This window comes from Brassica oleracea, chromosome C7 (assembly GCF_000695525.1).
Source record: "Brassica oleracea var. oleracea cultivar TO1000 chromosome C7, BOL, whole genome shotgun sequence".
In the NCBI taxonomy this organism is placed as follows: domain Eukaryota; kingdom Viridiplantae; phylum Streptophyta; class Magnoliopsida; order Brassicales; family Brassicaceae; genus Brassica; species Brassica oleracea.
The window spans coordinates 41,280,812-41,304,955 of record NC_027754.1 but is presented as its reverse complement, the minus strand read 5'-3'; the positions used below and the strand labels follow the sequence as shown (position 1 = coordinate 41,304,955).

Below are 24,144 nucleotides of genomic sequence, written 5' to 3'. Positions count from 1 at the left end.
TAACAAAGATTCCTGGAACAAAACAAACAGAACAATATAATTACACAAAGCCTTACAGATCAAAACAAAGCAATACAAACATACCTAAGAACTTCATGTTCTGAAGTGAACCTTTTGTCTCTCACACCCAACCATCTGTTACGCTTAAAGGACAAATCTTTAAGAAGCCAATCTCACTGACTCACAAAATGGCTCTCGTAATCCTTGAAGAAACTTCATATAACTAAAAAAAAAAATTGCTTCTAGAGTCTTCCCCAACCCCATATGCTCAATCTGTAGATTAGTCTCAACATAGATACAATCACAAAGATAGAGATTCAAAAAAAAAAGTGGTGGTACCTCGTAACCTGCAATCATACTAAAAAAAGTTTTTGAGTTCTGGTTTATATCTGAAGAAAAAGGGCGGAGAGTTACCGAGAAGGACATTGACGCCGAGAAGATATTTGTACATAAGCCAAGAGACTCCTTCGACTTGGTGAGGCTTTAGAGTCACCGTGATTCCGAACTCTCTGCAATCGGGAGGAAAGTGGATCTTAGTTGTATGCAATGAAAGTGACATGAAGATATTTTCATGATCTAAACACCAACCTTTTGATGACATGGAGGATAGCTTAAACAATTTGCAGATGCATTAGCTCTGCCAAAGAGAAAGAGAAGAAATTAGAGATAAAAGAAAAAGGGTTCACATTTTTGCATATAAGAAAGAGCTTAGTAACTGAGACAATACTGCTGAGATGTGTCCTAAAGCTGCAAAATACTTTGAACTAATTGAAGAAACCTTTACTGCTCATCTAAAACACAAAATCGAGTTTCTCAATCTAGGGTAAAATGCAATCTAATCGAAACATGAAAACACAAAATCACAAATACAAACAAAATCAACAAACGTATTCGAAATCAAGAGTACAGATGATGATGTTCTACCAAAAGGAAGGTTTACCTTTTATAGGATTAGAGACACCGCTTTAAAGATCGAAACAAAGCATTGAAGACAACATAGTGGGTTGAGTGAATCAGTGGGAGTAAACACGAAGCCAATAACTCAGACCGTTTCATATCGTATGGAGAAGCGCAAACGTCAACTCGTCGTCGCACGAAGAAGAGAGATGATCTTCGTAGAACATAATTAGGGTTGGAGGGCATAATCAATCTAACCAGGCCGGATACACCTTCTAATTTCAGAGCCCAACATACACAAACAAAGCCCATGACGAAAGAACTTAAATGAAACGCTGCACTTTACAGACCAGAACACTTGTCAGCACGTCGTGAAACGACTTATCTAGCTGGAATCCGACGTGGCACGTCCTGGAGAGAGAAAAACACTCTTTTATAATAATAGATAATAGATGCTTGGTGAGAAATATATTATGGATCTTTTTGTTTAAACTGTAATTTTAAATTTTAAATTGTCGAGATTTCTCCAAAGTTAGGTGTATTGATTTGAGATACAGTTGTATTGTTTTACACGTTAATACTTGCAGTGGTCCATTAATCCATTACAAAAGAATTTCTTACTTTTCTCTTGCATTTGCGTAAAGAAAATAGTTGTGTGTTTTGTTTTATCTTTCCGACAATTTATATACCAAACAAAGAACAAATACCATTAACGGTAAGGATTTGGTTCGTGTTTTTAATATTGTAGCCAAAAAGTAAAAAGACAAGGGGTCCGATTGGTAGTAGAACTGTTGAGGCTGTATGGTTTGTAACAGTTCTTACGGTCATTTTTTCTCCAATCGGGCTTTTAGAAACATTTATTCGTCTAAAGCCATCACAGCCGCTTTCTTCTCTTTTTTAAGTTTCCAACCTGTTTTCTAAAGGTCAGCTTATCGTGGCTTTGAGAAAAAAAATAAACCTTTTTTTTCTTTCGTTTCTTACCAGAAGAATAGAAACACATCTCTACCTTTATTATATATGTTATCGCAAAGAATAAATTAGTTAGTTAACAATTATTTTTTTATCTTTATTTTAAGATCCATTTCTCATAAACAAAAAAAAAATTCCTTATGACCGAAAGAGTTGTGTACTTTATTCTCATGATACTTACTATTAAGTGAGCGGGGAGAATGGATTGTTCCAAGAACTAACAATTTTTGTTGATTCAAAAATTTATATTTTCACGCATTTTTTGTATTTGAGAAAGATGAAATAAACTAAACAGGCACATGAAATTAAAATTTTGATATAGCACGGCTAAATTAGGGACCTTATAGCGAAGCATTGTAATGTTACGGCTCTGGTGCCATGTTTCATTACCTCAAATATGTGTATGCAATTTGTTTTCTTTCTACAACCTCTACCGTTTTTTTACAACAATCAGATTTATAAAATTATTGTAACTAACGGTCACAGTTTTTAAAGTCAAAATCTCTACGGCCAAAAGTCTAAAGTCAAAGCCTAAAGTTACCAATAGGAGCCGATGAATGATGGAAATATTTTAAAACTGAAGAGTAAATATGGTCGGCTTGGTTAGGTGAAAGGTTCGTAGTTGAATATGACATAACAATTTTAAAACATACTAAAATGGATATTAGTCCATGAAATCTAATTAAAAAGACCTAAAGTAAACGATCTCCTTTAGTTTAGACATCCAAAAACGTATATTCGGGTATTATGCAACAAGTTTAAATTTATACTAGAGGGAAGCGACGAAAGTTGTTTTTTTCTACACCCAAACAATTTAAAACTTATTTCCCTCCAAATAAAACATAGTAGGTTATTTTCCAGAGGTAAGTAAGTCTACTATTTGACTATGATTGCCATTTTTTTCTTTCATATCAACCTGACTTTTTTATTCATTTTAGAGTATAATAATGATATCCACAAACCTCAAAATTCATAAAATCTTTAAAGAAGTTATTTGTTCGTGAAATTATTAACAAGCAAAATTGAAGGTAATCAAATCTACTTTTGTTAATCTACTGAATCATATTTAATACAATCACGAAAGGTCAAAGAAATACAGTATTTTTATCAGTTACATCGTGGAAGACTGGAAGGCAAGAATAAAAAGAAAAAGAGTAAAGAGCCGGCCACGTAAAGGTACCGTGAAAATCCTCGTAATCGGACGGTTCATATAAAGTAACGACATCACCACTTGACAATCTGACGGTTATGTATAAAAGCGCACGGTATATTCCTGCAGCGATGCACAGAAGATTATAAGTTTTCTTAAACGCGACAAGACCACAATATCAAAGGCAGGCAAGGAAAAATATTCTCTTTTCACGAGATAAGCGCACGCAGAAAGAGAGGAGAGAGAGGGAAGGATTGATATTTGTTGAAACGGAATCGAAAAGTAGAAAGGTGAAAGAGGGTAAGCAGAAGCTCTGGATTTCCGTCGGCGGCGACGGTGGTTATGCCTGTTGGCTCTGAGGTCTCCGTCTCGTGATTTGACTCTGGTCTTTGCTTATTACGAATTCGATTATCAATTTGTTGATGTGTTTTTCGCGTTTCATCAGATTGGATCTGATTTCGGCTTTTTTTTCTTTCTTAATTCTATCTGTATGCTTGGAATCGTGTGTTGGGGAGGCTGATTCGATGTATTGATCGAATTTTAGGGTTTAGGGAGATCGATTTGGGTGGTATTGATAGATATATCTTCGAATCAGAAATGTTGTATGAGCTAAATTGGAGTTTATGTTTGTGATTTGTGATCTCATCTGCATTTTGATTCGTTCCTGCTAGGTGTTTGGGGGGTTTGCATGATCAATGGTAGCTTGAAACACTTGCTTACATTTCTGATTGGTTCATATCATTGGTACAGGCTCTATCAGGCTTAATTTTGGGTGGATTGTGTTGTTTCTGAGATATGGAGCAAGTTCTCGTCTGGCCAAGCTGCTTCCATCATCGGCTTTTCTCTTTCCAAGAAGCGCTTGATTGGCGGTTTCTTCTTCGTTCTGATTTCCTTGTTGGCTCTTTCGTTAACTGCACTTAGTTCTCAAACTCTCTCCTATCATCTTTAGGGAAGGCAAATTTCTGAGACTGGTATGTTTTTTTCCTATATTGAAGCTGTTGTCAGTTTTGTTTTTGCTCTACACGATGCTGCCAATTACAGATTTTAATTGATTTTATTTAGACATATTTCCTCTTTTTTTTTTTTTTAATTGGTAAATGCAAAATCAATATAAGAAATGGTAAAACCGCTAAAAGTTAGGGATTTTTTGTTTCTTTTGCAGGGTTGAAGTCTGCAAATTCTTGCTTCGCATAGTCCTAAAGAAACCTCTTTATCTGCCCCCTGCAGACAAAGCTCTGTTAGCCCCCTCTTCCATTTCTTGTTCTTATGGGCACTGGTTGAAGAAGAATATATCAGTTTCGTTTTCAAGTTTACATGATGCTATTTTCTTGAGTCTTAACCCCTGAGTCAGTTGTTGTGAGCTTCGGGTTCTTCCTGTCAGCCAACACATTCTTTCTTGTTGGTTCCTTTGAGTTCCTCAGTATGTGTTTTCCTCTTCTCTTGCTGTCTTTCTTTTCCCTTAATGGTCAACCCCTTGGTTCTCAAAGTAAATAACGGTCAGTCTACCCAGCTGGAGAATCATTGATTTAACTGCTTTGGTGTCCAGTCCTTGCTACGAACTACTGGAAGATTAATGCTATATAAATCTTTCAGAAGTTCTTTACATACATAAAAAAATAAAATAAAGAGGTTACTTTGCTTTACCGTAAAGAATATGGACAGGTAGCTCAAAGATCTCTCAATTTTTTTAACACCTTTTGGTATATGTCTCCTTGATATATTGCTTATAAGTTTGCTTCTCCCTGACATGAATTTATAGGTACAAGTTAATAAAAGAGGTTGGTGATGGAACTTTTGGTACTGTTTGGCGAGCTATCAATAAGCAGACGGGTGAAGTTGTAAGTTTCTTTCTTTGAGAACTGTCTATGCCTGCTTAATGTTCTGTGCTCGGTTTTCTTACCAACTGAAGTTTTCAATGAGCAGGTTGCAATTAAGAAAATGAAAAAGAAATACTACTCATGGGAAGAATGTATTAATCTGAGAGAAGTGAAGGTAGTGAATTGCGTTTGTTAACATGCTCTTTTGTCTTGTTTAGCGTATGTTTACTGATTCCTCCCCTTTTCTCCTACTAGTCGCTTAGGAGGATGAATCATCCAAACATCGTGAAGCTGAAGGAAGTCATCCGGGAACATGATATCCTATACTTTGTCTTTGAGTACATGGTATACTTCTTCCTGCTTGTAGATTGCTATTTTTGCGTACACTTTAATTCATTTAACTGAATCTGCGCATGTCATTCTTACTTGATCAGGAGTGCAATCTTTATCAGCTTATGAAGGATCGAAAAAAGCTTTTCGCAGAAGCTGATATTAGAAACTGGTGCTTTCAAGTCTTACAAGGCCTTTCTTATATGCATCAGCGTGGTTACTTCCACCGCGATCTTAAGCCAGGTAATTAATAGCCTTGAGGTGTCAATTTATATAAAGCTATAAACATCTGCTGTGAAGATTGACAATATTGATTTTCATCAGTGTCTTTCTAGCGATCATGGTTCAATAGTTTGTCAAGAATCTATCTTTATACTATGTTGGTTGTTGCAGAAAATCTATTGGTCTCTAAAGACATCATCAAGATTGCTGATTTTGGTCTGGCAAGGGAGGTTAATTCGAGTCCACCTTTTACCGAGTATGTTTCTACACGCTGGTAAGATTCACTTCTCTTTTTTCTTTATGTTGCAACGAGTCTTTCTTTACTTATAAGTCATATGTCGAGTAGATGCTATAAATTACTGCCTTACTGACCCAAAAGTCTTTTTACTAATAGGTATAGGGCACCCGAAGTACTCCTTCAGTCATATGTATACACATCAAAAGTTGGTTAGTATCCATACTGTTGTAAGAAATAAAAGTATTTTCTCGTTATTGATCTAGTGCTAAACAATGTGCTAATTTTCTTTTTCCAGATATGTGGGCGATGGGAGCTATTATGTCTGAGCTGTTGTCTCTGCGTCCTATATTTCCAGGGGCTAGGTAACTTAGCAGTGATTGATTTGTATTTTGGTGGTTTGAAATGTTGCAGAGTTCAAAGCTAATAACCAAGTGAAAATGTTGTCGTATCATTCTTGTAGTGAAGCAGATGAAATCTACAAAATCTGTGATGTCATAGGCAGTCCAACTGAAGAGACCTGGTTAGAGGGACTTAATCTTGCTAACACCATAAACTATCAATTCCCTCAGGTATTGTTCGAGCTTGAATAATGTGTGTTGAGCCTCAATAGTTAAGGACTAACTGTTGTCATCTTGTAGCTTTCTGGTGTGCCTCTTTCAAGCTTGATGCCATCTGCTAGTAAAGATGCAATTAATCTTATTACGGTAATTAACACTTTTTTAAAAGGAGTTGCCCTATAGCTGTGGACATATTTCGTGACACTAATCTTTACCTGTTTTCGTGATCGTTCAGCGGCTTTGCTCCTGGGATCCATGCAACAGACCGACTGCTGAAGAGGCCCTGCAGCACCCGTTCTTTCAGGTACACCGGAGAGTACTTTCTTCTTATAGCTCCACTCTTGATCAGCTGATTTAAACATGTTCTCACGTGGCAGAGTTGCTTTTATGTCCCACCATCTCTCCGACCCAAGCCATCTGTTGCAAGAACTCCGCCTGGTAAAATCTTTTTAGTTTGTTGGTTGCCAATATCAGGATATGGATTACTATATTGGTATTGAGATTGTTGCAAAACTAAATTTCATGTCGTGATGTTTCTAGTTGGACCAAGGGGATCATTCGAGCAGCAACCAGTTAAACGGCAACCAGTGTCTCTTGCCAAAGCTAAGACATTCAACAGCCATTCTACTCCAAAGTCGAATACTGCTTTTGGTAGTGGTGTTCAGAGGAAACTCGATTTGGCTAAGCAAGATGCTACGAGAAACACTAAGCCGGTGAGAAGTTCCGTCAAAGACTCCATATACAGACCACCCGGAAGAAAGAGTCCTTGTAAGTAAAAACCTTAAAACCACCCCTTATGTCGTATAACACTTACAATGGTTGTTTTTCTTCATTTAATCAAAACAAAACCATTCAATTGGAGGTAATGCAGCAGGTTCATCGGTGAACAAGAACCGTGTCGCTCGTGGTGTATCTGAAACTGCTGATAAGATCTCGAACATGAGCATCAGAGGAACCGTGTCTAGAAGACACTCAGTGTCTGTGATGCAGCAACAGCAGCTGAAGCCGCCGCAGATGAAGGCAGGATGTGTAGGAGAAACACGTAACATGTTCATTAGACCAACACAACCCACCACCAACGCCTACTCTAGGAAAGTCGCCGGCTGACCCAAAAAAAAAAACCTCAAACACAAGCCTCTTCTGAAGAATACTCTTTACTATAAATATCTTTACTCTATACTCTGGTTTGTCCATAAAATCAAATACCTTAATGTCTTTTCAGTTACACGACGGTCTATGTCGTCTGCAGCCCTTGTTTCATTTTCTTTTCATGCTTTCGGTCGTGTGATGGTTTGTATTATGAGTAGCGATTAACTTGGTGGTTTGCAATAAAGTTCGACTTGGGTACTTTGCTATAGCTGCGTTTGGGGGATTGGCAGAAGCACACTCTTGAAGTATCTTCTTGTACTGGTTTCGAGAAAAATATCAAAGGGGCTGTGTTTGTTTTGTTCTTTCTCATGCTTGAGGAGCTGAGCATGATGGGACCATACCAGACATGAACCAAGAAGCAAAACCCTATCAAAATATAGACAAAGTGGACATGCATCGTCGGATTTTTGTGTTCTCTTCTCCGTTCTGTTTTCGAGTGGGAGAAATGGACAAGGTTTATACTCTAATGCTGGTTCAGTTGGATCCGGTATACATCCGTTTTACCCGGTCCAATTATTGATTTAATTTAATTTCAACCTTCTGATATTTGGATGGTAAACCGGGTCGAATTATACGGTCAAGCATGGCCGGACCGGTTATTTTGCTTCTTCTTTTATCCAAGCGCTAAACGACGAGTGGTTAATCGGTGTTCGTCGGCGAAAAGGCTAACGAAGAGTGTTTTGCATCTGCAAATCCAATCAAAGGTGAAAAACAAAGAAGGAGCGAAGATCGAAACGGAAGAGAAAAACTGAAACAGCAATCCCTTAATGGTAAACCTTAGATGTTCTGTTCTGTTCTTTGTCTCTGTTTCTTCTTTAGATTTATCCCAGTTGGTCTGAATGTTTGTTATTCATCAATTGTCTGGTTTGCCACCAAGTGAACTGGTTTCTCATATCTACTTTATGCTTGGCTGGTGATATTATACATAGTGTTGGTTTAATAGTCTATAGCTTTTAACGTGCATTGGATTTGGGTATTGAAGATGATTCTAGTGGGTCAGTGGTAATCTTACGGTTGTGTTTCAAACCTCTTCATAGGTGGTGATGATCATCAAGGGCATATTCAGGAGGTATGAGAAATGGAATCCGGTTCATCCTACTTATGGAGCTTTTTGGGGAATGGGGATTGGGATAGGTTGTGGCGTCGGATGGGGACCTGGTTTTGGCCCTGAGGTCATTGGCTACGTCGGTGCTGGCTGCGGCGTTGGTTTCAGTGTTGGCATTACACTCGCTGGTCTCGGCATTGGTCTCCCCACAAACCTTCTTCTTGCAGCTCCTTATAACAGTATATACACACACACACACACTCACTCTCTCTCTTTCTTTCTATGAAATTTCTTGATTACAAGTAATCTTTCCTCTGATGAACTTCTTTTTCATGTTATTACTTTTTTTTTGTTTTCAGCTGTAGAAGCAACTAGAAAGGGTGCTTTTAAGTTGTTTGGTAATAGTCTTTCAATTGATGGCTGGAGCGATGTTATGCCTCAGTTTGTTGGGTTGCAGAGACAAGTCAGTGAGATGTGCTCTGGTTTTAACAAGAAGCCTCCTCTCTTAGATGATGCCGTTGACTTGAAAAGTTTGCCTTTGTTCATCCCACATGATTGTGGAAGCTCTGGGATCCATCTTCTCTATATGCGCAAAGGTACATTTCACTGTCTATATGTTTATTTCTCTATTAATGTTTTGAAGCTCTTATCTATCTGTTTTCTTGTCATTGATACGACACATTGTCTTAAGATTTCTCGTTTTGCTAATACAAGAAAAGCTAATAAATTATGGCTTCTGTATCCTGAGCATTCCAACACTTTTCAGTCTCGTGCTGTTTGGAGATGTTACTCTTATTTAGTGGATAGAATCGATGGTTTTGTTTGTTAGGACAATCTGGATAGAGAAATCAGTAAGATGTAATCAGATTTTATTTTCAGGTTTGGAGGACAAGAACCGTGGAGATTCATCAGCTATGTAATGACGTTAGACCACGAGGATCTCAAGCATTTGAGACCCTCCTGTCGAGATTTTGATTGAGTAGTTATTACTTTCCTGTCTTGGTTGGAGGGCACACTACGAAACAAACCTGAAGCATTTGTGTGCGGGTCCATGATACAGTTACATAGATACATGTACGAGGTTTGGTGTTTGGCAGTAGCATTTATCAGACAGACAGTTCAGGTTCGGTAAAGGAAAACAGAGTGCATAAGTGTAGTTATGCTTCAAGCACTTCATCCTCTTCACTCATCATGTATTATAAGTTTTCTTTTAACTATCATTTATTTAGTGTCTAAGAGGTTTTGAATCCGTAGCTCAGCACATAGCCAGACACTGGACCATGTAATATTTTTCTTCAAATTTGTATATGTTTATAAAACAACAAAACAAAACCCAATACACTGCTAAATCTATACGTATCTGGTCACTGCAAAATTGATCTGTGATTTTTTTTAATTTTTAATCTTTTTTGTAAAATTATTAGTGCAGATATTGATCTGTAATTAGTTTTGAAATTATTTTGAATTCGATGCATCAATAATTCGCTGCAAAAAAAAAAGAAAAATAAACTTTTCTTTGGATTGTGGTTCACACGTCATCTAATATGTTGATACGTCGTCGTGCCTAACGGAATATAAGCTCGCCGTCAGCGACCTTCGATAGTCAGCTATACATGCATATACATGAGGACAAATCGGAAATGTGTGTTTCGAACTGATTTGACATGTCTTAATTTTAAATTAATTATGTTTTATTACCATATTAATTATGTTTTGTTTGTTTATCCAACAAGAAGACATCTTTGGCGTGATTAGTTTTTGTTGTCCACTTAAATCAGTTTTTATATTATTTCTTTGTCTCTCTACGGTTTTTCCCTGAAGAAGAAAATTTTCTGTTTCTGTCAAAGTTGAATCGCTTTCTCTTTGTTTTTTCGTCGTCTACAAACTTGATTCTTTCTCCGGAGCTTCGAGCTCTTTAAATCTTCGCCGGAATCCAACACCAGATTCCGGCGCCGGAGCTCCGATGAACAACACAGGTCATGTCCAAGTAGTATATGATCATCTCCCGCGGAAATACATATAGTTCCAGTTTCGGTTTTCCGTGGGGAAAGTTGTGCCCTTGTTCTTCCTTCTCGTACGGACAGGGAGAATGTCAAAGGTAGTGTACGAAGGGTGGATGGTGAGGTATGGAAGGAGGAAGATCGGACGGTCGTATATTCATATGAGGTACTTCGTTTTGGAGCCTCGTCTTATGGCCTATTACAAGAAGAAACCTCAGGATTCTCAGGTCTTAACCGCTTCTAAACTCTTTTTACTTTTCTTTTTCTTTTTTTTTTTGTATCTGTTTTGCAAGTTTCAAACTTTCCCTTTTGGGTTTCTTGAAAATCAGTATTATATGTCTCTGGGTTTCCAAGTATGTCTGTGAGATCATAGAGTGGACTGTATAAGGCACTATGCTTATAGGAAAAAAAGTCTACTATAACTTATGGGGCGTGTGTGTAATGATGATGCTTTCTACATGTGGTGAATACAGGTTCCTATCAAGACCATGTTAATTGATGGCAACTGCAGAGTTGAAGATCGAGGCTTGAAGACGCATCATGGTCATGTCAGTAGTCTTAACTTTACCTTTTCTGTTACTATTTTGTTACTCCAAGTGCTTATAGGTCGACAGTATGTGGTTTTGTGAATTGCAACCTCTGGTCTTGACATTATATTTATAAGCTAGAAAATTATTTAGGCTAATATTTGAACTTAATGAGTAGGAGAAGAAGACTATTATAGGAAATAGGAGGCACTGCTTGGTAGAGAAATATTTTCTTAGTTGTGAGCAAGACTTTTTGAGCTAAGTAACTGAGAGTATAATACTTGATTCAACTAAATTTGGTTAGCAAATGTGCTCCATGTTTCATGAGAATATTAACATTTAATGCACAAAAGATACTTATATGTATGCTATAAAAATCCCACATTTTAAACAAATAAATTAGAGGGATCATCTAAAGGTTGTGCAAGGCCAGATTTTTACAGCATTTTCAATCTCTTTCTGCAGTTCAAAGACATTTGATAATGTTTGTAGTGAATCAGTTGATGGTTCTTCATGCCAAGTTAACTTCCTATTATTATAACCTTGACTGTACTATCACTTATGCCTTTAAAATTTTCTTTTGTGCTTGTCAACTCTTTTCTGCAGATGGTTTACGTGTTGTCTGTCTATAACAAGAAAGAAAAGCACCATAGAATAACGGTATCTTCTCTTTACTTCCAAAAATAGCTAGCACTACATTTTACCTTGTTAGTTAATTATGGAGTAGTATATTCTTGCTAGATGGCAGCGTTCAACATCCAGGAAGCACTTATGTGGAAGGAAAAAATTGAGTCTGTTATAGACCAGGTCTGTCATATGCCCGCCATCACGAAATTATTTGTTTAGTATTTACTTGTCTAGACTTGCGTACATTGGTGCTTTTATCTGATTTACCTCACTGGCGCAGCATCAAGAGTCTCAAGTTCTAAATGGTCAGCAATATGTTGCATTTGAATATAAGTCTGGAATGGATAATGGAAGGACTGCTTCATCTTCAGATTATGAAAGCCAGTGAGTCCCTATCTGATATAATTTCCCTCTCTGATGGCATGTTGATTCAGTTTGCCAACAACTCACTGGTCCAGGAGAAACTTTTAGGAACTTTCTGACTAAATATCTCCAATTTTATTAAGATTCAGTGCACCAGAAGATGAAGATGACTCTAGGCGTCGTTTAGTGAGAAGGACTACTATTGGAAATGGTTTGTTCCGAGTTCATTTATTTATGAGCTAATCTGGTCAGCTGCAGTCCTGACTGTAATCTAATCACCTCAAGCAAATGTGCAGGTCCCCCGCCATCTGTACTTGACTGGACTAAGGAGTTTGATGCAGAGTTGGCGAACCAGAATTCTGATAACCAAGCTTTCTCGAGAAAACACTGGCGTCTTCTTCAGTGCCAAAACGGTTAGTGGTGTTGCAGGGTTGCTACGCAACATAGTTTATTATTTTCCCATGTTAAATCCCAAAAATATATATATCTTATGTGGAACCCAGTGCTCTCCTTAGTTATCTGCTATAGTAACTGGTAAATGAAAGAGCTAGAATTTGACCTTAATCTTCTTTGTTTGTGTTTTTTATACATTTGACAGGTCTTCGGATTTTTGAAGAGCTTCTTGAAGTTGATTACCTTGTATGGAAGTTTCTAATAGCTTGTCATTTTTTGTGGCGTGATTGCCCTCTGATTATGTAGAAACTTTATCTAGACAAGAACCGTAACTTACAGTGCTACGTGTGCAGCCGAGAAGCTGCAGCAGGGCAATGAAAGCTGTTGGAGTAGTGGAGGCAACATGTGAGGAAGTATTCGAACTTGTGATGAGCATGGATGGCACTCGTTATGAGTAGGTGCTTCTCTGCCTTCTGTTTTTCTTCATTTCTGTCTATAGTATGCATCCAGAAGTGTTTTGTTCTAACTGTTCTGGTCTGTACCTGAAGTTATTCCCCTGTGTGGTGCAGGTGGGACTGCAGCTTTCAGTATGGTAGCTTAGTGGAAGAGGTGGATGGTCACACAGCAGTGCTCTATCGTAGACTTTTGCTCGACTGGTTTCCAATGTAATGTTATACCTAAATATCATCGTCCAGTTACATTCATAGCTTCCGAACATAATCTTTTAATCAATAACTGAGAAGTGATAATTTCATCACAACTAAATTACATCTTATATGCTACATCCCTAGCTAAATAGACTCCGTTGTCCTGAAGGGCCTAGAATGTATGCAGAATGTCTTTGATTTTCTTTCTACCATGATACCATGGTCTCAGGGGAAACAATTCAGGATTATAGTTAGTTATTGTTGTCATCTGTGATCTTTAGAATATTACTTTGTTGTTTCCAATTTTATCCTAATTTATATCAAATGGCTCCAGGGTTGTGTGGCCTCGTGACCTCTGTTATGTCCGCTATTGGCGCCGTAATGATGATGGGAGTTATGGTACCTTTCTTTTCCTCCTTACTCGAGCTATAATCTGGAAAAGGTAGTTTTTACAATAGCTTGTTGGTTATTAATCTCGCTCTTTCTGTGAAGTTGTGTTGTTCCGTTCTAGGGAGCATGATAACTGTGGTCCACAACCTGGCTGTGTCCGTGCTCATCTTGAGAGTATGTCTATGAACCTAAACATATCTCAGCATTAACTAAAATGTTATAATGTTTGATGTACTATTATCTTTTTGTTGTTTATCTTAGGTGGAGGATATAATATTGCCCCACTAAAGCCACGAAATGGGAGGCCTAGAACACAGGTGCAACATCTAATACAAATTGATTTAAAAGGGTGGGGTGCAGGCTACCTTCCAGCATTTCAACAACATTGTCTTCTTCAAATGCTGAATAGTGTTGCTGGTAAGTTCTTTCCCATTGGTCCTTGCTGGCTATTTATTATCATGCGTTGTAATGCTCTCATCACAGGTTTGCGGGAATGGTTTTCACAGACAGATGAGAGAGGTGTTCATACCCGGATCCCTGTTATGGTTAACATGGCATCATCTTCCTTGAGCTTGAGTAAGAGTGGAAGGTCTCTGCATCAGTCTGCCTTTTCTGTTGATCAAACAAATGCTGCCAACAGAAACTCTGTGCTCATGGATGAAGACTCTGATGATGATGATGATGAGTTTCAGATCGCTGAATCAGAAAAAGAGGTTTGAATATCCAAGCATTTTCATCATCTAATACTAAGCTGCATGTGGTATTGAATCGTCATTCTTGTGTACAATTTCAGGGTGAAACAAGTAAGATAGAGACTGATGTCAAGAAAACAGGTGAGCACCCTATGATTTAAGTGTAAAAATTCTACCTTGACTCAAGAAAGATAATCTAATAGTTTTATGTGAATTGAAACTTCAGAAGAAGAACCTGCACACAAGATTGATCTGTCATGCTTCTCGGGTAACCTAAAGCGGAATGAAAATGAAAATGCTCGTAACTGCTGGAGGACTTCTGACGGGAACAACTTCAAAGTTCGTAGCAAGAACTTTTGTGATGATAAAAGAAAGGTCGGTGAACCTATTTGTCTTAGTTCTTTAGAATGGTTCAGTTCTTGCATCCAGCTAACTTCTGTTCCTGTCCATTTAATGCTATACTGAAGATTCCTGCTGGGAAGCATCTTATGGACCTCGTTGCTGTCGATTGGTTCAAAGACAGTAAAAGAATAGATCATGTGGCTAGACGTAAGGGCTGTGCAGCACAAGTAAGATACATTACATCAAGCAGAGATTATTACAATCAAATCTTCAAATGCTTCCCTTCCCATACTATTCTCTTGCCTTTGGATTCGTCTTAGAAAGGAATATCCATGATTATTGAGTCTTTTGATAAACGTGTTCAGGTTGCTGCAGAGAAAGGTCTATTCTCAATGGTTGTAAATGTACAAGTAAGTTTTAACGATCAAACTATTATTAAGATTCAGAACATAATGTACAAACCACAAAGTCATATTTGGTTGTATAATAGGTTCCAGGGTCAACACACTACAGTATGGTGTTTTATTTCGTGACGAAAGAACTTGTACCCGGGTCCTTATTGCAACGATTTGTTGATGGGGATGATGAGTTCCGGAATAGTAGGCTAAAGCTTATACCTTTAGTTCCTAAGGTATGTTCGTCTCTCTTTCTCTTTGTGATTACCACTAACAAGTATATTGACATTATTTTTATGTAAGGGGTCATGGATAGTAAGGCAAAGCGTGGGAAGCACTCCATGTCTCCTAGGGAAAGCAGTGGACTGCAACTACATTCGTGGCCCGACATACTTAGAAGTGAGTGAAGTTATATAGTGTTGAATTCGAAGCTCTCTGTAACCATTAATAACTCAAATGATTCATCATGTAGATTGATGTGGATATTGGTTCATCAACTGTTGCAAATGGAGTGTTGGGACTCGTCATTGGTGTAATCACATCGTTGGTTGTCGAAATGGCTTTCCTTGTACAGGTGACAAACGGACACAATGTTTATAGGTTTTGCTTTAAAGTAGTTGGGGTTATTGTAATAATGTATACGAACAAATCTAGTTTGGTTTTGGCAGGCAAATGCACCGGAAGAATTGCCAGAGAGGCTTATAGGTGCGGTTCGGGTTTCGCATATAGAACTCTCTTCAGCTATAGTTCCAAATCTGGAGTCAGGTTAATAATATAGTGTATGACTCCTTAACACCTCCCTTAGAAATTACTATCAAACTTCATATATGTTCTGTCATATCAAAGTGTTTTGGTGGCTCTTTGGAAATGTTCACTGTTGTAATTTCATTTCATGGTGAAAAATATATATGTCTGTTATATATCCTCTTTACAATGCGTCAATAGTGTAAAATGCACAACTTTTAAGCTGCTTGGTAACTGACCATGAGTAGTCTCAAGTATACAATGACATTTGAGTTACCGACGATGATGATAATGCGTCATTGTAAACTTGAAGGGCCTACATTCGATTTCTTCTTTGGTTTTGGAACACTTCAATAGAGACAAAAGCAGAAAGATCTTCCAGCCATCACTGTCTCTAGAATTAATTCTTTCTAACATATTAAATTATTAATCATTTTTAATTAACCGACTCTAGAATTCTATCTTTATTATATAAAAAAGTCTAATATAGAAGTTCAAGATGAGTTTAGTAGGTTACTATATAACAAAAGTAACATTTACTTATCTATTGCATGAAAAAGGAATTAGTTGAGAACCAAAAAAGAAAGTATATATATAGAGGAGCAAAACTTAGACAATTCCATGGTCTTCGTTCCCACTTTGACGCATCATAAGAGAAGAAGAACCAATAACAAACATCTTAGACCAGTCATAGAAAGAGAAAAACAAATCAATCTTCTCTTTGTGTTTCAAGAGAACAAAAGAAGTTATGAGAGATTTAATATATCGTCAACTAAAGGTGATGGTGATGATGATGGTGATCGTTTCTTGGAGATGTGTTTTGGGATTGGAGAACATTAACCCGATCTTCTTTGATGAAGGTCTTTCTCATTTATTTGGTGAATCTAATCTCATTCGATCTCCTGATGATCGCAGCGTTCGATTACTCCTCGACAAATACACCGGTAATTTTCTTGTCTTCTTAAGTAATTATTTAGATATTATTAGTACAAATATTTCTCAGGAAATACAATTAGTTTCACGTTAAGAGACTCGAGTTTTAGGTTTTTGATGATGATGATAATCTCTACTTTTAATTTTGTGAGTTGCATGGACATAATAATGGATAGGAATGGAACGATAACTCGATGGTGATAACATACTTATGCGATTAAACCATCTTGTATCATGTATTCATGTTACAATGGTTTTAACATGATCATGCGATTATACCATCTTTTACCAAACATGAACTTTTGCAAAATTATAAGTTAAAAAGAAAAAAGACTTTTACAAAATCTTGATCTAGATTCAATCATCATGTTCATGTAAAAGTAAATGATGTGACATACGCAATTTATTTATTTCACCGTTTGTCAACTTTGTTAATAAAGTTTCTTGAAAATATGTTACTACTTAAAGTCGTTGGGTTTTTAATTATATAGATTTAATACGAAATTATTTCAAAATGAATTCGATAGGGTCAGGATTCATATCTTCAAGCATGTATCAACATGGATTTTTCAGTTCGTTGATAAAGTTGCCTGGAGCTAACACGGCCGGTCTTGTAGTCGCCTTCTATGTAAGTCATTAATCTTTTTCAATTTCTTAAAATTTAGTAAAAAGTGATTGAATGTGAATTAATATTCAATCCAGACATCAAACGGCGATGTGTTTGTGAAGAACCACGACGAATTAGACATAGAGTTTTTAGGGAACGTTGAAGGGAAGCCGTGGCGGTTTCAGACGAATATGTATGGAAACGGTAGCACAAGCCGTGGCCGCGAAGAACGTTACCGTCTTTGGTTTGATCCTTCCAAGGAGTTTCACCGTTATAGCATCCTTTGGAACCCTACCAAAATAATGTTAGTTTCCTCTTTCCCACTCTTTTTTTTTTCTCAACAACTTATGATCATTGTTTTAAAAATTGTTAGGTAAATGATTTGGAGAGTAAAATAGTATTGTTTCGAGCTAATTTTTATTAAAGAAAAACTCATAGTTAGGTGATCTAGAAAAGGAGTTTTTTTCTAAGTCAAGAAAAAGATAGTGCATGTGGTTTGAATAGCTTTGATAGTGTACTGTGCATGAAACGTAAGTGGTTGTTGACATGCTGTGTATTTTAGTGAACGCAATATATATATGTACACCTTGTTGATTTACATGCATGAGGGTAATAATTTTCATTGTTGACTGAATTTATTTATGCATTTGTAAAGTATATGGGATTAAACCTAGTTTGATTAAGATTGAATCAGTTTAGGTCATCAAGATTTGAAACCACATGGTAAAACTTGCTCTAATTAGCCAATAAAATATGGTATAGAAAAGTTCAATATAACAATGTTGTTTAGTTACAATTTTCAGATTTTGGGTAGACGATGTGCCAATAAGAGAAATCAAAAGAAAAGAAGAAATGAATGGAGACTACCCACAAAAGCCAATGTCTCTCTACGCAACCATTTGGGACGCCTCAAGCTGGGCAACTTCCGGCGGTAAATTCAGCGTTGACTACACATTCTCACCTTTCGTCTCCGAGTTCAAAGACATTGCTCTCGATGGTTGTAATGTCTCCGAGTCACTGACCACTCTGACCAGAGATAACTACAACAATATCAATTGTTCTGCCTCTGACCAACTTCTCATGACCAGCGATTACTCAACCATTAGTCCTAAACAAGCAGCTGCAATGCGACGGTTCCGAGAACGTTACATGTATTATTCGTATTGTTATGATACCGTACGATACGCGGTGCCTCCGCCGGAATGTGTGATTTTGACAGCTGAGAAGGACCGGTTTAGGGATACAGGACGGTTGAAGTTCGGTGGTAGTCATACTAAAGTGCATAGAGCACGTAAAAAAAGGAGGCGGAACCGGTCCACGCCGGTGGTATCGGCTGAACTATAGCATTAATTAGTTGAATTGATTCCCGAGTATGTATATATATAGTGTTTTTGTTATAGATTTCAACATGTTTTCACGTTTACATTTTAAAATATTTCTTATATAGAGCACACATGTTAAAATTTTATAATTAATGAAAAAATCGAAATCTACCAAAACGTAAGCTTCATTGTTGCGTTATTATATACCATAAAAATCTTAATCTTTTTTTTTTGAAAAGAAATAAAAATCTTAATCTGCTATTTTATTTTTTTATTACCTTATTTTGTTTAATGGTATTCTATTAAAATGCAAAATAAATTTTACATGGATATGACTAACGGTCATATAGCTTGAGATCGTAGCTTTTGAGAAATAGGTTTAAGTTTATACTAGCCTTAATCTAGTAGTAAAGTAGTTAGTCCTTATGGAAGCCAATTCTCAAAAAAAAAAAAGTAGTCCTTATGGACCAATAAAAGCTAAAGATGGGAAAGGAGCTAATGAATAAACAGGTTGAAGTTAAACATACACTACAAGTTAGGGGTGGGAAAAAAAAAAGAACCGAACCGAGTCGAACCGTACCAACCGAACCGAAACCGATTCAAACTGAACCAAAGTCTATTTCAAACCATTCGGTTGAAGATTTTCCCAACCCGAATGGTTCGGTTTTAAACCGAACCGAACCGAGAAACTGATGTGTTTTTGTAGTTATTTAAATTAAAAATATTAGTAATACCAATATACTAAAATTCTAATACCATACCACATATTTTCCATTTTTCGTTTATTAACATATATATTTTTCTAACCGAATATGTATCATTAAAATATTTCATTTAAAAAATAGAAAAATATGTATCTTTATATTCTTATATATGTAAACATAGATGTTAAATCTAAACCTAAAATGTAAAGCAAATTTTATTAAAAACAAAAAATTTTTCTCCACAGCGTCACATGGAAGATGATTCATTGATATAAGAGACATTACTAATGATGTTGGTTTTTATAGTTAACTTTCATTTGTTTTAATGTTTATATATTTTTTGTGACTTTTTAAAGGTTTTTGTTTTAGTTTTATATTGAATTTAGTTAACATAGTTTATGTTTATATAATTTATGTTTTAAAACATAATTTCTCTTTAAAAAAATTAAACTAAAAAAGAACCTAACTAAGAAGAACCTAAATAAACTGATCCAAAAAATAAATCCAACCGAATCGAATGCAAACCAAACCGAATATAAACTGAACCAAACACAAACCGAATTGAACCAAACCAAACTAACTATGGTTTATTTCAGTTGGAAAAATACTAGAACCGAACCCGAACCGAACCGAGAAAATAACCGAAGTGTCCACCGCTACGAGTATACGAGTGATTTGCTGACAATTTATATAGTCAGATATATTAGTCATTAGTGACTAGTCGTATACTCGAATGACTAATTGATCTGAACTTTATAAATCGTAAGCAACTACTTTTTTTTAACTCGTGTGCTCAATAGATGACATGTAACATTCCATGAACATAAAATAAAGTCCATGTTGATTAGTATATTTGGATCATCTGCATATACCCAACCAAAAGTCAGATTGATTTTTTAAGGTATCAATTTGGTTTATTTAAACAAATCATGTATTTAATTTAACAGTCCTTTCCAAGATATCGATTTCTCTGATGAGTTCACAATAGCTAAAAAAAAGCTTTTACGGTTCATATTAGCAAGCAAATTGCAGAATCCCATGGATGTGGACCAAAAACAAAATTTACAAGCCAAGAAACCAATAACTTCACAAGCAAACCCATATATAACTCAATTTAACATAAGATTTGATTCTTATGGTTTTTCCTCTTCTCAAGAAACCAAACAATAAGTTAACATAAATAATATTAAAAAATTAACATCTCACTGTTACCTGATAAAACATGGGAAAATATATTCCTAATACTTGAAACTTTCATCCACCAAGTAACGGAAAAAATCGTTCTCCGTTGTTTCATTTCTGTGCTGTTGTATACACCCCAAAGGAAGAATTGAGAAAAACGATATGAAACCGAACCAAACTAAACCGCAAAAATTTTCAATTAGACTTCCAAAAAACCGGTCATTCTAAGAACGGAGTTACGGTGACGACTCAACTCTCTTCCTTTGAGGGTAAAAAAGGAAAACGCCATTTGTGCCTCCATTCTTCGTTTTCCGATGATTATATGTGGCGGAGTCATCTCTCCCTCCTCTTCTTCCTCCTCCTCCTCCGTACGCCGGAATATACTTCTCGACGGAATTCTCACCGGAGATGACTTTTTCTCCATCGCCGTCGTCTTTGTTTTGTTGCTTTCGTCGTTGCTACTCTTGTTGTTGTTCCTAGTATAATATTCATCGGAAAATATAACCTCTGATTCTTGAAGTTCTGACATTGAAAGGTCGAAAATATCTTTGCCAAGAACGTTAGGGAAATGACTTTATTGAAGAGCGTGGTTAGGACAAGAAGACACAACTATGGGGGAAAATGGAACTTATATAATCGCTAACAGAATCTCATGTTTTACACGTATATATATGTATATGTGTGCGTATATACGTGAGTATTAATATTTTCTTGTGTTGCATCAGATGGCGTCATCGTGAATGTGTTTGAGTGAAGTCAAGGGATTCGATGTAATAATTAATTAATCATTAAGGATGTGACAAGTATCGTGAATTACACAAGACTTTGTATACACTTACACATCAATTTGCCACAAAATAATCGTAATCCGTGTGGGTATGCAATTACTAATTAGTAACATCATGCATTCATGCCTCGTTTGATTCAAAGTTCCTCATAAAAGACGTTTAGGGAATTTGAACAATGCCACAATTATTAGGAACGGGGCAAAATATATTATTTTCAATGTTTCTACTTTTAAACTTATAACTTAAATATATACTTTACTAGTTTCAAGATGAACTATGTTTAGAAAAAAATGTTTTAAATTTTTTATTAGGAAATAAAGGTAAATTAGAAACTTTTAAAAGTTAATTTTATTTACTGAACTGTTATTTACTAAAATTTGTAAAAAATACTCCTTATATTTCAGAATAATCCATGTTTTAGAAATAAAAATTGTTTATATATTTTCAATGTATGTAATAATGGCAAATTGTAAATTTTAAAAACATTAATTGTATTTACTGAATTTTGATTGGTTAAAAATCATAAGAAATAACTAAATACGGAAAACAATGCATTTATTGCCAAAATTTTACGTGTTTTCTTAATAAGTGTAAAAATTCTAGAATATACATTATTTTAAAACAGATTGAGTAATTAATAAGAAAATAATGCCTTTTGTCATCATAAAAATGCATTTATATAAAAAATTAATATATTTTATTAATGTCTGAAAACTCTAAAACATGGATTATTTTGAAACAAATATAATATTTTATTATTAGTTTCTCAATTTGTGATATATACACATGCATGTATATATGTATTTGGGGGTAAAATTATTTTAATATTTTAAGGGGAAAATAGTTAAAAAAAAACACATACTCTCTCCGTATCAGTTTAACTGGTGTTTAAGGATTTTGATTTTGTTTCAAAATAAGTGATGTTCTCATAATTTTAGGTGAAATTTAATGTCATTTGAAATTTTTGACCTACTATAAAATATTGTATCTTTTTTTTATTGGTTGAATTAGTTTTATTTAATGTTATTTTATGTAACCAAAGCCAATTACATAAAAATTTGTATTTTTTTAATATTTGTGCAAAAATCTTAAACACCTCTTAAAATGATACAGAGGGAGTATAACACTATTGGTAAATGTCTTTGTATGCGTAATTAAGATCACAAATTCAAATCCGTTTTTGAGTTTTTTTTCGAAAGCTAATATTAACGAGCCAAGAAATTTTATATGATTGAGGGTCTAAAATATTAAAGTCCGGCTCTGTATATATATTATTATAAAATAATTGTAACTATTCGAATATATTTAGCATATAAATTATGTGGATCGATAAATACAAATAAAAAATATTTTAGTAATTTATAGTTCGAACTTCGAAGTTCTTAACATTTTCTTTATCTGACATTGCATCTAGCTGTTTAAATAAATATATTGTTGATGTATGTATTCTAATTAACTCTTCTACAAAAAAAAAATTAACTCATGTACTGATGATTATTAAATTAAGTTTATTTACATCTTCAGGAAAAAAAAATATATTTACACTTACTACGAAATTTCAATGATTGCGAAGCCGAGTAGGTGTAACGCTACTGAAAGCAAGTCCAGCGCGTTTCGTGGCTACGCGGTTACTCGCTCAACGCTATGATATTCCCTTCCACTCGTGCGCTAACTTGTACCACACGGTGCCGTGTCCGAATTATCCAGAACTGGTCTTTGGCGATTACTTGGCGGCGTTTGTTGCCAATAATTTGTTGCTTTCGGAGAAGAAAAGGGAAAATATCAAATATGGCTTAAAAAGTCATCTTCTAAATTGTTAAAAACTTAAAACTGCATATTAATGTTGATTCTAAAGGAAACAAACTGTGTGTATAATAATTATTTACGCGCTATACAAACTATTAAGTTAGTACGGAATGAAGTTGTAATGAAGTTAATCTTTCAATCATATAACAAAATAACTCAATAAATTAAAAATAACAAGTAAAGTTATTAAAAAGTAAAATATTGAGGAATTTCTTGAAATATAATAAAACTTCTTTGATATTTCTCTGGGTTTGGTTGAGTGATTCCAAGGAAAATTTAAAATTTATTAATGCTATATTTAGTTATATTTTCTTGACAAAACAAATTTATCCGTGAAGTTGTCGCAAAAGCAAGATTTTATTAATTGAGACACAATTATTAGTGAGCAAGACATGCCTTGAGTATTACATATAACAAAAAGGGTTACTGAAAATGATTGATTCCATCAAACCATCAGAGTTAGAACCTTTGATGATTGAGGCAAAATTTTCTTTTGTGATTTTGATTATATAGGTGTTAAATCTTACAAAACTAAAATTAGAGAATGATAGGTGTGAAACAAAACAAACCAAATAAATGCATTTAGTGCAAAGCAAACAAAACAAACCAAAAATTGAAATATTGAATGGGAAGTATATCAAACTTTAAGTAAACAAAAAATGTATTTAAGTGGTAATTCAGAAGTATACAAATTACCAGGCTTTAGTTAGGTAATAGTTTTGAAATCTCGAATGATTAAAAAGCTTTTTCTTTGTTCAGAAAACAATACTCAAATTAGGATGACAAATTACCAGGCTTTAGTTAGGTAATAGTTTTGAAATCTCGAATGATTAAAAAGCTTTTTCTTTGTTCAGAAAACAATACTTCAAATTAGGATGACACAAGTTATTGTTATATGCTCCTTTTTGTATTTTTGTAGTATAGATATTTATATGACTAGTGGTGTCTTTTACGTGTTCACAACAAAACAAAACACTTCGTTTTAAGATGTATAGTAGTTTTGTATTTACATTTTGAGTTGATTACTCTCTAGACCACTTTTTGACCTTTTTTTACACTCAGAGTCACTTTCTCCGTGTAAAACACTTTGTTGTGGGCCAGCAATAAACTGTGGACAACTTTGTCCTTAATAGACATTCGATGCGTGGACGGATGCTACGTGGACGGGTGATGCGTGGATGGATGATACGTGAACGGGTGATGCGTGGACGGAGATGAGTGTGAAAATTCGAGAAGCTTTATCAGATCAAGCTCCACAATAGTTGAACTTAAAGACACAACTCCAACAACAATGTTTGTCTGTGGACG

General features: G+C 35.4%; 6 protein-coding genes across 10 annotated transcripts; 5 read left to right on the top strand and 1 right to left on the bottom strand.

Moving 5' to 3' along the window:
- Nucleotides 1–3,767: 3,767 nt before the first annotated feature.
- On the top strand, nt 3,768–7,527 carry LOC106306213 (cyclin-dependent kinase F-4). 2 transcript variants are annotated; one of them, XM_013742747.1, is made up of 15 exons: nt 3,768–3,987; nt 4,179–4,678; nt 4,776–4,854; nt 4,940–5,008; nt 5,089–5,178; nt 5,268–5,406; nt 5,557–5,659; nt 5,780–5,832; nt 5,919–5,985; nt 6,084–6,192; nt 6,262–6,327; nt 6,416–6,484; nt 6,558–6,618; nt 6,721–6,948; nt 7,055–7,527. In XM_013742747.1, exons 2-15 carry the CDS (start codon nt 4,671–4,673, stop codon nt 7,285–7,287), a joined length of 1,374 nt encoding a protein of 457 aa, XP_013598201.1. In that variant the 5' UTR covers nt 3,768–3,987; nt 4,179–4,670; the 3' UTR covers nt 7,288–7,527. The 2 variants fall into 2 exon arrangements, with proteins under 2 accessions (XP_013598201.1, XP_013598200.1); XM_013742746.1 differs by having other exon boundaries at nt 7,043–7,444.
- LOC106306216 lies at nt 3,795–3,958 on the top strand. Its single transcript, XM_013742750.1, has one exon. The coding sequence runs from the start codon at nt 3,812–3,814 to the stop codon at nt 3,935–3,937; it is 126 nt and encodes a 41-aa protein (XP_013598204.1). The 5' UTR covers nt 3,795–3,811; the 3' UTR covers nt 3,938–3,958.
- Nucleotides 7,528–7,622: 95 nt separating the features above from the next.
- LOC106306214 (cadmium-induced protein AS8) lies at nt 7,623–9,770 on the top strand. Of its 2 annotated transcripts, XM_013742748.1 has the most exons (5): nt 7,623–7,816; nt 7,912–8,099; nt 8,367–8,613; nt 8,734–8,970; nt 9,254–9,770. In XM_013742748.1, exons 2-5 carry the CDS (start codon nt 8,097–8,099, stop codon nt 9,292–9,294), a joined length of 528 nt encoding a protein of 175 aa, XP_013598202.1. In that variant the 5' UTR covers nt 7,623–7,816; nt 7,912–8,096; the 3' UTR covers nt 9,295–9,770. The 2 variants fall into 2 exon arrangements, with proteins under 2 accessions (XP_013598202.1, XP_013598203.1); XM_013742749.1 differs by having other exon boundaries at nt 7,725–8,099; nt 8,367–8,574.
- Nucleotides 9,771–10,155: 385 nt separating this feature from the next.
- On the top strand, nt 10,156–15,677 carry LOC106301547 (protein ENHANCED DISEASE RESISTANCE 2-like). 3 transcript variants are annotated; one of them, XM_013737979.1, is made up of 22 exons: nt 10,156–10,601; nt 10,848–10,922; nt 11,508–11,561; nt 11,643–11,708; nt 11,809–11,912; nt 12,041–12,102; nt 12,188–12,304; nt 12,490–12,530; nt 12,638–12,738; nt 12,854–12,949; nt 13,266–13,330; nt 13,424–13,495; nt 13,583–13,738; nt 13,805–14,034; nt 14,115–14,154; nt 14,240–14,388; nt 14,481–14,582; nt 14,721–14,765; nt 14,846–14,986; nt 15,054–15,149; nt 15,223–15,324; nt 15,419–15,677. In XM_013737979.1, the coding sequence occupies exons 1-22, from the start codon at nt 10,464–10,466 to the stop codon at nt 15,518–15,520; spliced, it is 2,154 nt and encodes a 717-aa protein (XP_013593433.1). In that variant the 5' UTR covers nt 10,156–10,463; the 3' UTR covers nt 15,521–15,677. The 3 variants fall into 3 exon arrangements, with proteins under 3 accessions (XP_013593433.1, XP_013593435.1, XP_013593432.1); XM_013737981.1 differs by having other exon boundaries at nt 12,035–12,102; nt 15,405–15,677; XM_013737978.1 differs by having other exon boundaries at nt 10,464–10,601; nt 12,035–12,102.
- A 480-nt stretch (nt 15,678–16,157) lies between these two features.
- Nucleotides 16,158–18,480, top strand: LOC106304762 (probable xyloglucan endotransglucosylase/hydrolase protein 29). The gene is made up of 4 exons (XM_013741156.1): nt 16,158–16,438; nt 16,955–17,055; nt 17,130–17,338; nt 17,838–18,480. Exons 1-4 carry the CDS (start codon nt 16,243–16,245, stop codon nt 18,376–18,378), a joined length of 1,047 nt encoding a protein of 348 aa, XP_013596610.1. The 5' UTR covers nt 16,158–16,242; the 3' UTR covers nt 18,379–18,480.
- A 1,851-nt stretch (nt 18,481–20,331) lies between these two features.
- Nucleotides 20,332–20,875, bottom strand: LOC106304898. Its single transcript, XM_013741288.1, has one exon. It carries the CDS (start codon nt 20,769–20,771, stop codon nt 20,442–20,444), a length of 330 nt encoding a protein of 109 aa, XP_013596742.1. The 5' UTR covers nt 20,772–20,875; the 3' UTR covers nt 20,332–20,441.
- Between the last annotated feature and the right edge of the window lie 3,269 nt (nt 20,876–24,144).

Coding starts and splice junctions, on each gene's coding strand:
- LOC106306216 (XM_013742750.1), top strand. CDS start 3,812: ATGGAGCAAGTTCTCGTCTGGCCAAGCTGCTTCCATCATCGGCTTTTC.
- LOC106304898 (XM_013741288.1), bottom strand. CDS start 20,771: ATGTCAGAACTTCAAGAATCAGAGGTTATATTTTCCGATGAATATTAT.
- LOC106306214 (XM_013742748.1), top strand. Junction 8,614..8,733: donor TCTTGCAGCTCCTTATAACA/GTATATACACAC, acceptor TTTTGTTTTCAG/CTGTAGAAGCAACTAGAAAG. Junction 8,971..9,253: donor TCTTCTCTATATGCGCAAAG/GTACATTTCACT, acceptor TTTTATTTTCAG/GTTTGGAGGACAAGAACCGT.
- LOC106301547 (XM_013737978.1), top strand. CDS start 10,464: ATGTCAAAGGTAGTGTACGAAGGGTGGATGGTGAGGTATGGAAGGAGG. Junction 12,103..12,187: donor AAGGACTACTATTGGAAATG/GTTTGTTCCGAG, acceptor GCAAATGTGCAG/GTCCCCCGCCATCTGTACTT. Junction 13,496..13,582: donor TGTCCGTGCTCATCTTGAGA/GTATGTCTATGA, acceptor TGTTTATCTTAG/GTGGAGGATATAATATTGCC.
- LOC106304762 (XM_013741156.1), top strand. CDS start 16,243: ATGAGAGATTTAATATATCGTCAACTAAAGGTGATGGTGATGATGATG. Junction 16,439..16,954: donor ACTCCTCGACAAATACACCG/GTAATTTTCTTG, acceptor TGAATTCGATAG/GGTCAGGATTCATATCTTCA. Junction 17,339..17,837: donor TGGAACCCTACCAAAATAAT/GTTAGTTTCCTC, acceptor TACAATTTTCAG/ATTTTGGGTAGACGATGTGC.
- LOC106306213 (XM_013742746.1), top strand. Junction 5,407..5,556: donor CCACCGCGATCTTAAGCCAG/GTAATTAATAGC, acceptor TGGTTGTTGCAG/AAAATCTATTGGTCTCTAAA. Junction 6,328..6,415: donor ATGCAATTAATCTTATTACG/GTAATTAACACT, acceptor GTGATCGTTCAG/CGGCTTTGCTCCTGGGATCC.